This window comes from Astatotilapia calliptera, chromosome 6, assembly GCF_964374335.1.
Source record: "Astatotilapia calliptera chromosome 6, fAstCal68.1, whole genome shotgun sequence".
In the NCBI taxonomy this organism is placed as follows: Eukaryota; Metazoa; Chordata; class Actinopteri; order Cichliformes; family Cichlidae; genus Astatotilapia; species Astatotilapia calliptera.
Genome location: NC_137427.1, coordinates 39,945,292 through 39,958,011, shown reverse-complemented (window position 1 = coordinate 39,958,011; position 12,720 = coordinate 39,945,292). Strand labels below are relative to the sequence as shown.

Genomic DNA, 12,720 nt, shown 5'->3' with positions numbered 1-12,720 from the left:
CACACACACACACACACACACACACACACACACACACACACACACACACACACCTCTGTAGGGGCAAAGGCGTACTTTAAAAAGGCGGGCCCACTCAGCAATTCTGACTGCAAATGGCAATGGGTGATCCCGAGCTCAGCTAGCCTGTTGACAAGTTAAGCCAAATATGCAAGTGAAATGCTGCCTTTCCTATTTTTAACCTGAAAATAAGTTTGAAGTAGCGATGGACTGAACTGAACTCTGCATTCATTCAACTGATTTCAATGCATTTGGAGAGTTTAAAAATGAAAACTGTTCAGCTTTTTCTGTGCTCTTTGTGGAATGTGACGGTTATCAGGGCCAGATACAGTAAAACTCCAGAAGAAATATCCACGCCGCTGGTAAGCTAAAGATGAAAGTAGTGAAATGTGAAACCAATTAAATTGCTTGTTTCAAATATTCGAAACATTTGACATCTAAGTATTTTTGCATTTAATTCCTAATTGCTTAAACAGATTGTTAAAGTTTAATGTCAAGATGACTACAATGACTATGTTATAAAATAAGTTTCACTAATTACTATGCGTTTAGGTAGCAGCTTGATTACTAAAGTTTTGAAGCAATAGCAATCCTGAGTTTAAAGAGTTCAAAAACACTCAAATTTAAGCTCACTAGAATGTTGTGCTGGAGACACTAAAGTATCTTTTTCAAACTATTGCCAGTGTGTACATTCTTATTTCCATATGAGTTATTGTGTTCGTGTTCATGTTCATCTAGCTAAAACACTTTTTCAAGTTAAAGTCAAAGAAAATGTCACCACTGTTAAGATTTCATCAGGGATTTATTATTTACTGCCAAATATTCTTACCAAAGCAACACATTTTAGACCTGCACTATTCAGTGTCTGTCTTAAAATTAAACAATAAACTTTAAATATATATTTTGGTACTGTGAAACTACTACTTTTATTTATACATCTTTTTATTTATCCATCCATCAGACCATCCATTTTCGTCTGCTTATCCAGGACCATATCATGGGGGCAGCAGCCTCAGCAGATAGGCTCAGACCTCCCTCTCCCCAGGCACCTGAGAAACATCACAGCAATCCCAGACCAGGCGAGATATATAAACTCACCAGCATGTCTTGAGTTGGAACACCACAGGAGGCGCCCAGGTGGCATCCTTGTCATCCTTTATACATATAATAAGCTTATTTTCCAAGTGTCTAATTGATTTTTAAAATGTCCCTGGTCTAAGAAGAAGTAACCTGCAGGAAGTGGAAGCTGTTCATTTGTAGCCCTCTAGACCATGCTATGGCATGAGTATAATACAGAAAGGATGGGAAAACGGGAAGTTGGTTGTAGATGTATTTTTTTCTTCTCAGTCTGAGAGGATGACCCTCTTGTTTGTTCTCTGCTGCAGTGAGGAGGAGGATTGGCACTGCAATACAGATCATCAGTTGAGGAGGAGAAAGAGGAAAGTGGGAACAGGGAACAAGAGAGGGAGGGGGCTTTGCAGAAAGCTTTTTTTCAAGGGTGAGGTTATGGGGATCCCTGCTGGAATAGAAAAGATTCAGAAAAAAAAGATCCAGAAAAAGGAAAAGTAAGCAGAGCTTGGCCCAGAAACAAAGAGACAAGCTGGATGCGGATCTAAAGCAGGCTGTGATTTTATGTTGCAACTGATTTCATTAGTGACATTTCTGTTGTATTCAGGGATTATACATAATAATTATATATTCCACCCTGAGGAGTAGTCCGCTTTTCTCCCTGTTTAGACCTAGACCAAACAGTATTGTTAGCTGTTAATATAAAGACTTGCTTCTGACTTTATAACTTAAAGCAAAATTTGGAAACTTAAAGTTATTTTCTTATTTACATATGGCTTAATAATGATCCTTATTGCTGTTTTAGAGGAGCGGTGCTTCAAAGGATAGTTGCAGATTTCTGTCAGAATCTGCAGATTATACAGTACAAATAAAATGTTAACGTTTCTCCAATACTGTCTTCCCAACAGTTTCACTGACATCTACACGGGATGGCCAGGAAGCGTTTGCGATGTCTTATCGGGCACTTCTCCGACGCTGATAATTGGCGTCTGTCCTGTGTCAGTGACATAAAAGACAGATTTAATGCGACATGACCATTCAAACAGCAGTCTAAAACTTTTAAAACATCAGATATGCATCGGATTCAGTACCACATACAAAAGTGACCCAGATCGGATTTGAAAATATTGGATTTGTGCCGTTCACACTGTGATACCATGATCGGATGTGGGTCGCATAGGGTCATTTGATGCGCTTTCGCCTGCAGTGTGAACGTAGTCTAAGAGGCTCTAATGTAAGTATCCTGTTAATGCTGGTGGTGTCAGTTACACAGGAATGCATTTGTTACTTGGAAATTCTGACACCACTTCACATTTAAAGAAGAAAGGGATGGGCAAAATCTGACCGTGGGATGCATACTCTGTTTGCCAGCAACCAAGCTGCTCTCGGCATCAAAAGACTCCACCTCCAACCTAAAGAAACATCTGGGAGTAAGATGTTTTTTTAAAAACTAACGTTGACCACACATGAACAGGCCCTAAACACCATGGAGATGCGCATGCTCTGATGGAGCTTGGGAATTACAAGACGGGACCGTGTTACGAACAAAGACATACGGAAGCGAATAGGCGTAGCCCCAATTAAGGAAAAGATGCTTGAGTCCCGCCTGAGGTGTTATGGACACGTGATTCGAAACGATGAGAACTCTGTAGAAAAAACGGCTATGATGATCGACCCAGAAGGATGCACCTAACAGGTGGGACCAAATGTTTGGTCACACCTGGTAAGACCAAAGGTGGGAAAAAAAACAGCCAAAGGCTGGACAAAAATCCCATTGATTAAAATGAAAATGTTCATCAACGTCAGAAAAAAATTATTTTGCAAAGTGAATAATCAACAAAAATAAATTGTATTGAAACATTCAACACAATAACTCTTATACAGTTATCTATTTAAAGTTGGTTTTGTCTTTTTACCTTTAAAGACTTTAACTGAAATACATTAAGTCGCAACAAAAGGTTTCTACTTCTATCTGTGTCTGTTACTGTGAGCAACAACGTTCTTCTTCCAAAAAATACACAGCAAAGATACAAGTACAAGGTGTCTTGATGACATTTGATGTGATTTTATCAATATTCTTTGTGCTGATACAGTGTTAGTTCATAACAAGTGAAAAATGGAAACAGACCTAACAACAAACAAAACAAAATCTATCTATTTATTTATTGTTATGATCGTCATGCACAGGTGACAGTCGCAACATATATGTGACTAACAGAAAATGGTAAAGTTTAGAGAAGAGGCTTCAGATATCCAGCCAGGTAACAAGTAACAGTAGTGAAGTAACAAGGCATTCAGCTAGATTTAAGCATTTCCTTTAGAAAAACACATTTCAGACACAAGCTTCATGCAGGGATGACAATCAAAATGCATCAGTGTTGATAGCAGTTTCCCCGCAGGACAACATGACCTTCACAACTTCACACAAATAACAACCAGTCTCTCCATAAACACAGCATATAGGACAATGGTTGCATATTATGACATATTATCACACTGAGAGAGGACACACCAGATACCAAGTTGGGATACATACATCTCAGGTTATTATTTAGACAAGTCAAGAGGTACATTTTTGACATTTTTTGAATGACACACTTTATTTTCTGTGCCTTTAAGTAATTCTTTATCAAATTTGTCATGAAGCCTGACATTTGAAATTTTACTGTAAAGTTTTCATTTAAAGTTTATAGTTGGCACAGTTTTAGTGTTTTCTTCATGCTTGCAGACAACACAGAGCTTACATAATTTACATAATTTCCTAGGGATTAATAAAGTAGTCTGATGCTGATTAAAGTTGCAGAACAATATATGCATGATGCATTCTTTAATAAAGGCAATATGTCTATGTTGGTTCTCAATCATCCAGGTAATGGTAGTCTAGGCAGCGTGGAAAGAAAATTAAATAAGTCCAGTTGCTTTCTTTCCAAGCTAATAGAGACATTTAAATGATGTGAGGAAAAGTTCAGTGAATAAACACCTTCTACAGCTTAGTATGAAAGAATGTACCACATGTGCATTCTGTTTTGTCAGTGGAGACCCTTGTTTACAATACAGACAATACAGTTTACAATTTATGTGGACACATGATGTAAAGCTTACACTTCAATTTGTTCAACTGCATGGTCCTGTGTGCTGGAAAGTCCATATTTCTTCAGATATTGGTCAAAATTTGTATAATTAAAAGTTAATTATAGAAATAATTTTACTAGGTAATAGGTGATAATAGGTGTCCCTACCTACCATAGTAATGTGCACATCTACCTAAGGTTTGGCCCATCTTTGGCCATATTAGGACTTTCACTAGCTTACAAACAGTAATTAATGAGAAAAAGAGATGAAATCCAAACTGGAAGCTGGCTCCATAGTTGAGGGGCATGAAAGCTGAAGGCTCTGCCTCCCATTCTACTTTTAAATACTCTAAGAACAACAAGTAAGCCCACAGTCTGAAAGCAAAGTGCTCTTGTGGAGTGGTATAATACTATAAGGCCATTAAGATAAGATGGGGCCTGATTATTCAAGACCTTGTATGTGGTGAAAAGGATTTTAAATTTGATTATGGATTTAACAGGCAACCAATGAAGAAAAGCCAATATAGGACAAATATGCTCTCTCTTTCTAATCACTTTAGGTACAGTTCCTTCAGCAGTTTGGATAAACTGAAGGGTTTTAAGGGAGTTTTTAGACATCCTGATACGAACGAATTACAGTAGTCCAGCCTAGAAATATTTTAGAGATATATTGTGCAAATGGAAGAATGCCGCTACATATTTGTTTAATTTGCGCATTGAAGGACGTATCCTGGTCAAAAATTACTCCAAGGTTCCTCACACACACACACACACACACACACACACACACACACACACACACACACACACACACACACACACACACACACTCACACACACAGATATATAATTTTTGTATTTTTATATTTTTAATGTTTTTAAAGTTAAGCACTTCGATCAGTCCTTGACCTTCAACAACCATGACCTTCACCTTTAGCACAGTTTAGATGAAAAATCATTAGCGCATTAGTGTGTGTAACTTGGCTTCCTACAAGGAGGGATAGGGATTCTTATGAATTGTTAATGGATGATGGACACTTTGCAATGACATAAATTTTGTCTTTTGGCTAGATAATCTAAAATGTTATTGTGGCCTGGAATTTTTCACTGCTGTGAACACACCTTAATATTAGTGAATGAAAAAAAAAGAGAAAGAAAGAAAAAAAGAAACTAATGAGAGTTGATGAACTGCCCAAACAGAAGTAGTGGTCCAGAGGTGGTGGCTTAAAAGTATCAACAAGTTATGTTGACTGAAAACACAAAAACTTTAACAGAAGTAAACCAGTCTTTGCTAAAGTAAGGTAAAGTAAAAGAATATCTGGCAAGTGATTTTTTTTTCATAGGAACTGTTTTAAATGACATATTAAATAGTAAATTTTAAAAAATCCAACAAAGATTTAGGGGCCTGAAGGAGGCACTAACTGACATACACATAAATATCTTATTCAATAGCTCTAGTAATCTAAATGAAGAAACATTATTTAAAATCTTTCTGTCAAAATGGTGTCAAATATGAATGAATGCAGCTTTAACTATTTGTGTGATATTAATTACATAAGACCTTAAATTTAATCCTCATTTTAACTTTTTAATATTTTGTACAGTATGTTATGTTATGTTATTCTATTCTATTTTTTTTTTAATTTTTACTGCTCTTAACTTGTGCTTTCTGCTGTGACCCAAAAATTTCCTACGTGTGGGACTCATAAAGGTTTATCTTATCTTACATGTGGATTGCGTTTTCTTTTTTAATTCGTTTTAAGGCCCCTTGCTGCTCGTGAGGGCATCTACTCATTTTAATAAATCCCTTGAAGCAGGTTGAGCAGGTTTTATGACATAAATGAAACTTCACCTTCAGAGTGTGAACTATCTAAAGACAACAGTTAGCATTTAGGCAGTAAAAGCCTAACTGTGTTACCATTCGGTGTCCAGTACCTCAGCTTCTTTACAAACAAATCAGTAGTTTAATAAGTGTACAATACTTGCCAAAACGTGGTTCTCTGCATGTATTTTAGAAACACATAGGATTCTACAAAAAGTCAAAGACAAAGATTATGACATAAGGTCAGTTAAAACAAGCTCAGAACAACATCATCATATACTTTATAAAAATCCTATCCTTATCTATTTTCTAGAATGAAAAAAGTAACCAGAAACAGAAAAGTTGCCTCCTACACCACCCTAAATACAAGCTACAGTGAGGGCCTTTCTAAGCAAAAGGGAAAAACAAAGTGTTCTATATTGACAATATGGTCAAGATAGCACCAGCATTAGCAAGTTGGCTCTGATCATCTCGTTATAGTAAAAGCTTACCAAGTTAACTTTTGTGGCCCTTGCTTTAAATATGATAGCTGTCTAGAGTATTCTGTACCACTTCACTTTTTTTTGTCTAATTTGCATCTTGAAGTCACCTCACATGCCACAGGTAAAACTACAGCCTTGTGATGCACAAACAATATGTATTCAGATTATTAGTAGGTGGGAATAGGGTGGGAATAAAAAAACGCTTAGGTTTATGTGTGTCAAAGTCAATAATCAAGAGAAGACTTCACCAGTGTGAATACAGAGGGTTCACCACAAGATGTAAACCATTGGTGGGCCCCAAAAACAGGAAGGCCAGATTAGATTTTGCCAAACACCCTCTAAAAATCCTTCACAGTTCTGGAACAACAACATCCTATGGACAGATGACACCAAGATCAAGGAACTGCTCATGATCCTAAGCATACCACCTCATCAGTGAAGCATGGTGGTGGTAGTGTCATGGCGTGGGCATGTATGGCTGCCAGTGGAACGCGTTCTCTTGTATTTGATGATGTGACTGTTGACAAAAGCAGCACAGGTTAAAATATGCCATGCATTTCACTTGCTGAAGACAAAACTGAAGGGAAAATGCCCCAAGAACAAGCAGGAACTGAAGACGGTTGCAGTAGAGGCCTGGCAGAGCATCACCAGAGATGAAACCCAGCGTCTGGTGATGTCTATGTGTGTGCTGTATTTGACTGCAAAGGATTTGCAACCAAGAATTAAAACGTGAAAGTTTGATCTATGATTCTTATTCTGTCCCATTACTTTTGGGAGGCACATATGCAAACCGTTCACCTGATTTGGATATAAATACCCTCAAATAAAAGTTGACAGTCTGCAGTTAAAGCACATCTTGCTCGTATCATTCCATTGAAATCCATTGTGGTGGTGTATAGAGCCAGAAATGTTAGAATTGTGTCGGTGTCCCAATATTTATGGACCTGACTATCTCAAAAAGAAACGTAATGCTGAAAACATAAAAGGTGCTTTTGCTGTCTTTATGTCCCAGGTATCATATGGTATATGATACCATACAGACAGCATAGGATGAGTATGCTGAGTATGATATGACAATGATGAATCATCATTAACCACAATTATCCGAGCCATCTAATTTAATTGAAGCTGTCCTTATCAGAGTCAGGAGATGGTGGCCGAGAGAACTCGAAAAAGGACCCAGATGATTTCCTTGATTTAAGAAGTCGTAGCACCTCTGTAAGCTGTGTCTCCAGCACTGTCATGCGACTGTTCAGATTTCTGATGTCTCCTTTTAATTCTTGTTTGAACTCGAGGATAGACGCTTGCACACTCTGCTCTGGTATTGGACAAAAGACCCTCTTTTCATCAGACTGGACTGGGCTTCGCTCCTGTGGTGTTCTGACACTGCCAACATTATCTAAGCGGAGATCGCTCTTTGTGATGCCACTGTCACATGAATCTGTTTTCCTTAGAGACACCTCGTTGTGACACTTAGTTCTATCAGTCAGCATTTCCATGGACTCAGCCTTGGAGACACTGCTCCACGACTCAGCTTTCACAACTGACTCTTTGAAACGTCCCCACCCTTTAGCTTTGGGTGGCTCTGCAGATTTGCAACCAGTTAGGCTGCCATTTTGGATGCCGGGAACATGAAACATGGCTTGGCTGGATGCCCTGGATGATGAAGATGTGGAGGAACTGGTGGTTGCAGTTTGGTTCTCAGTTACTATGACAATACTAGTAGAGGCAAGCCTCTCTGGACCTCTGGATGGCTCCAGGTGAATAACACCTTTCTCGACATCACCAGTGGCCTGACTACCCCGCTCAACAGCGAGACGGGCTTCCTTCTGCTGCCGGAAACGCTGAAAGAGTCGTCGAACTGGGTGGTCTGGTGGGAGGTTGAGAGGAGCCTCATTCTTCCTTTTCAGCATCTCTTCCTCTTCACGTTTCACATCACTGATCTTCCGAAAGACAATCTGTTAAGAGATAGACCATAGTTATTGCAGCTCAAAGAATCAGTACTGTGGTACTGATACTGATGAATCTTCTTTGTTAGCTTTCCTATCTGGCTTTAAAGGTACTTTATTTATAACGATTTTCCAGTCTTACTGACCACCTAAACCATTTAAATGACACATAAATTCACTCCACTCCCACATCTAAAACACTTACACTGTCACTTTATGCTGCAGTTACTGTGTTGTTTTAACCTATAATGTGTTTAAATTCTTTAGACTTTTCTACTATTATTTATTTATTTATTTATTTTTAGAAATGTAATGGGCAGTAGACTTACCCATTTTCTTTATTTTGCTATTTTCTTGGTTATATTTTGCCAACGAACTGTTTTATACAAGGCAGCTTATAGCTAGAATTGTAAACTCGTTGACTCATTGGGTTGTCTAGAATGATTACTGAACTGAAGCCAGATGACGAAAAGATATCCCGGGTATAGCAAACTTGTTTTATTGTACAGGCCCCATGTATTAAACTGGAAAATTTATTAAAATTCCCCAAGAATTTAGGCTTGTCTTCATACAGTTTTCTTGTCAATGAACAGGAAATGTAAATTATTGAATAGCCTATTTAATATCAGCTTTTGTTATCAACACAAAAAGAAAATTTGTGTTTGGTCAATTATTTATTTGCTGTAACAATGCTTCTTTGTAATAAATTTATTTCCTCTTAAATGATGCCACAGTTGTTGGAAAATGCATTTGTGGCTTCAGCTGCAGAGTTGAAAAATAAAAAAAAAACTTGCAAAATATTTTCTGCCAGTGCCACAACAGACTGATCTGTTCGATTATTCTCTCAAACATAAGGATTGTGAAAAGTTACATTCAAGCTGTCAAAGATCACTCAGGTAGGAAGGATGTGTACCAAAGTTCAGTGCATATTAACACTGAATTCAAATGAAGATTCCACAGGGCAGGATTATCTACAAATGGTATTCCAGTTCAGTTTGTGTCTTTGTCCCATAAACAGAGACATACACACAGAGAAAGAGGAGATAGAGAGCACTAAAGGAGAAAGAGCCAGAGAGAAAGTGGTGAGCTGACACAGAGAGGACCATAACAGTATCTACCCCCACCAACAGGACCAGGAGACTGCCAGTGACCCACTGACCTTGTGAGAATGTTGGGATGTCTACAGTACGGTGTCCATTTTAGGACATCCTCAGGTCTCAGGAAAAAAGCTGTCAGGTCTCAGACAAAAAGTCGTCAGGTCTCAGACAAAAAGTCATCAGGTGTCAGGTCTCAGAAATCAGGTCTCAGAAGTCAGGTATCAGGTCTCAGGTGTCAGGTCTCAGGTGTCGGGTCTCAGAAGTCAGGAGTCAAGTCTCAGAAATCACATGTCAGGAGTCAGGTCTCAGGAATCAAAAGTCAGGTGTCAGGTCTCAGAACACAAGCTATCAGACAGAGAGAAGCCTCCTTCAGGTGGCACTTTTGTCAGGTCCCAGCCAATGACTGTAGAAAACATGGACGACACTACAGCACTTACTCCCATTGCATAAAAATGAAGCCAAAATATCCCGCTTGTAGACGCTGCCATGTTGCACTTTTGGAGCCAGAGTCTGCACAGTAGCGACTTGAGGTGGAGCGCCTGCGTGACGCTCCCGTCCACACACCTGCTGGATGTGACCACGAACAAGTCCCCTACACTTTTTACGTAGCCCGGCTGCTCCAGTTTATCTGCTGATGGGTTTACCGCGACTGACGACTCGTCCAATTAAGGTAAATACAACCATGTCACTATTATCAAAAAACCACACAGCTTATCATCTTATAGTTTTACAGCATCTAAAATCACTCTGTTGTTAATTCGTGTGCTAGATTAGCCGCTAGAATATACAATGTGTTGGAGGCTTGTTGCTAGCTAGTTAGCGATGCTACACACCTGTTACTCTGCAATAGTCTGCAAAGTGATTCAGCACTCCTCAGTTTTAGACAGAGATTAGATCAGCTGCCCAATCCACAGAGGCCCAGGGTTACTGTTAATATTAAAAATGTAATGCTGTCCTTTGAGATTTTAACATAAGACTGAAGATTTAAACACTTTTAGACCAATTACACTGACAGAGCACTCCACAGCCTGCTAACATGGAAACCTTAAATACTACACTCTGATGAGTACAAGTGTATATAAAACTGCTTCATAATTCGATTAATATCCGTTGTTTTATAATGCTTGACATGTTTATTATCAAACAGTGATGGTATAACGTTTGTATCTGTCCTGCCTTTTGCTATTTTTGCTAAGAGACGGCCAGGTTTGTTCCCAGATTCATAATTTATGCTTATCAAAGAAAATTGCTGCCTTTGCTCTTTTAGTCAGTAATTGATTTAAAGCTGAGCGGGCTGCTTCTAACTTCTTAAGTATAGTTTTGGACCTTTTAAACTGCACTTCTAGTTTTTGTATTATGTGCTCTAAACCAAGTTGTTCTTTCATTGAAGCCTTTTTCTGCGCTGTGGTGTATGAGATAATACTACCCCTAAGATAGGCTTTAGCGGTTTCCCACAACAAAGATGGGCTTACATCTTCCGTTTTATTAGTGGTCATAAAAACATTCCACTCTTTAGTGATATACTCAATAAATAAGGATTCATCCTCCATCGGCGGGAATATGGCTCAAAATAAGGTGGGTGAATATTTATACTTACTACTGAATGATCAGATAATGGACAAGACCTTATTGAGCACTCTTCCATCCTATCCAACACCGTCCTGGATGACAAGAGCAAATCTATTCTTGAGAAACTCTGATGGGGGCAAGAAAAAAAAGTGAAATCCCTATCTGTGGGGTGAGCTACTCGCCAGGAATCAAAAATTTCTAGATCAGAACAAAACTCTATCAGTCTAATGCTTTTTGGTGACAATTCACCCCCTGGTGGAGATTTATCAACCCTAGGATCAGGAACACAATTAAAATCACCTCCCAAAATCAAATATGGAGAAGCTATGGCTGAAACATGGGTTAAGAGATTGGGAAAAAAAGAGACATCTTCTGAATCTGGACCATAAACACATCCTATGAAAATAGATTCTCTAAATAAGAAACCAGATATAAGAATGTAGCGTCCTTCCTTATCTTTTATGACTTTTTCTATGGTTAGAGGCAGATTACGATGGATAAGGATGGCGGCTACTCTACTTTTTGTATCATAGGATGAGTAAAAAACCAACCCAACGTGTTCCAAATCATTTAAGTGAGTTTCTGACAGTAAGGCAATTTGTGTTTTTCCTTCTTCAAAAATGAAATATTTTTTTGTCTTTTAACAACATTATTCAGCCGTTTAACATTTAAAGAAATTATTTTAAGATCAGTCATATCAGCTCAGCTTTTTTTTTTGTTATAATTTTTTTCCCCTCTCTATTATAACATGATGTGTGGGAAACCATTTCTCGGAGTGCGCTACTGCAAATAAGCAAACTGATGTTTCCATAAAAGGGAATGTGGGTAATTTTAGATGCATTATATAGACACAAACACGAAAAAATAAATAAATAAATAAACAACAGAAACAATAGCCACGCATATTAATGATAAAAAAGGAGAAAGACAACCCCTAAAACCCCCCCTTCCCCCCCCCCCCCCCCCAAAAAAAACGATCCTGCGATCCATCAAAAAAGAAAACTGGGTCCCGTGAAACCGAGCAAGAGTCACTGACAGAGAGGCAAAAAGAAAAGAAAAGAGAAACAAAAATTCCCCTCCAAACTCCCGCATGCCACCGAAAAAGCCAGCCAACCTCATTTATATTTCTTTTTTTTTTTTCTTTTTTTTTGCCTGTCCCGTTTGGTTCTTTTGCATCAGAATTGTTGTCTAAAGGCAAACAAAGATGCCCAACGGATTTACTTTACCAAATGGACCATCCCAGCCTTGTCGTAATGGTCCATTTGATTCACCTTTTATTGTTTATTTTATTTTCACTTACTGAATACGGGACAGACTTGACTGGGGGAAAGAGGGGGAGAAAGAAAGAGGGAAAGAGAAACAGCTGAGAAGAGGGACGGGGGAGAAGGGCAAAAAACAAAAACCAACAGAATGAGCAGAAAAAAAAAAAGAAATAAAAAATGCATATATCGATCACCTGGATCACCTGCTGAGAAAGAAAAAAGAAAACAAGCAGAAGAGAATAAGAGTAATAGAATAAACAACATCACGATGATATATGGGAATATGACAGTAAATACTAAATGTTAAACATTATTGTGCAGCACATAAGATCAACAGAACACAGTGTGCTTTGAGGTAGGAGCCAAAAAGGGTGTAGTTTGT

At 38.4% G+C, this 12,720-nt stretch overlaps 1 protein-coding gene and 1 long non-coding RNA gene across 3 annotated transcripts in view; one reads left to right on the top strand and one right to left on the bottom strand.

Annotated features, from left to right (window-relative positions):
• Positions 1 to 84: 84 nt before the first annotated feature.
• Positions 85 to 5,883, top strand: LOC113023367 (uncharacterized). Of its 2 annotated transcripts, none has more exons than XR_013909483.1 (3): positions 85 to 380; positions 980 to 1,097; positions 1,995 to 5,883. It is a non-coding gene; the product is annotated as an uncharacterized LOC113023367 (long non-coding RNA). The 2 variants fall into 2 exon arrangements; XR_003272560.2 differs by having other exon boundaries at positions 87 to 380; positions 980 to 1,155.
• kcnh1b (potassium voltage-gated channel, subfamily H (eag-related), member 1b) overlaps positions 3,136 to 12,720 on the bottom strand; it is a 237,164-nt gene continuing 227,579 nt past the window's right edge. The window contains exon 11 of the mRNA XM_026172009.2: positions 3,136 to 8,419. Coding sequence (XP_026027794.1) covers positions 7,580 to 8,419 — 840 coding nt within the window. The 3' untranslated portion in view covers positions 3,136 to 7,579. The remainder of the gene's footprint in view (positions 8,420 to 12,720) is intronic.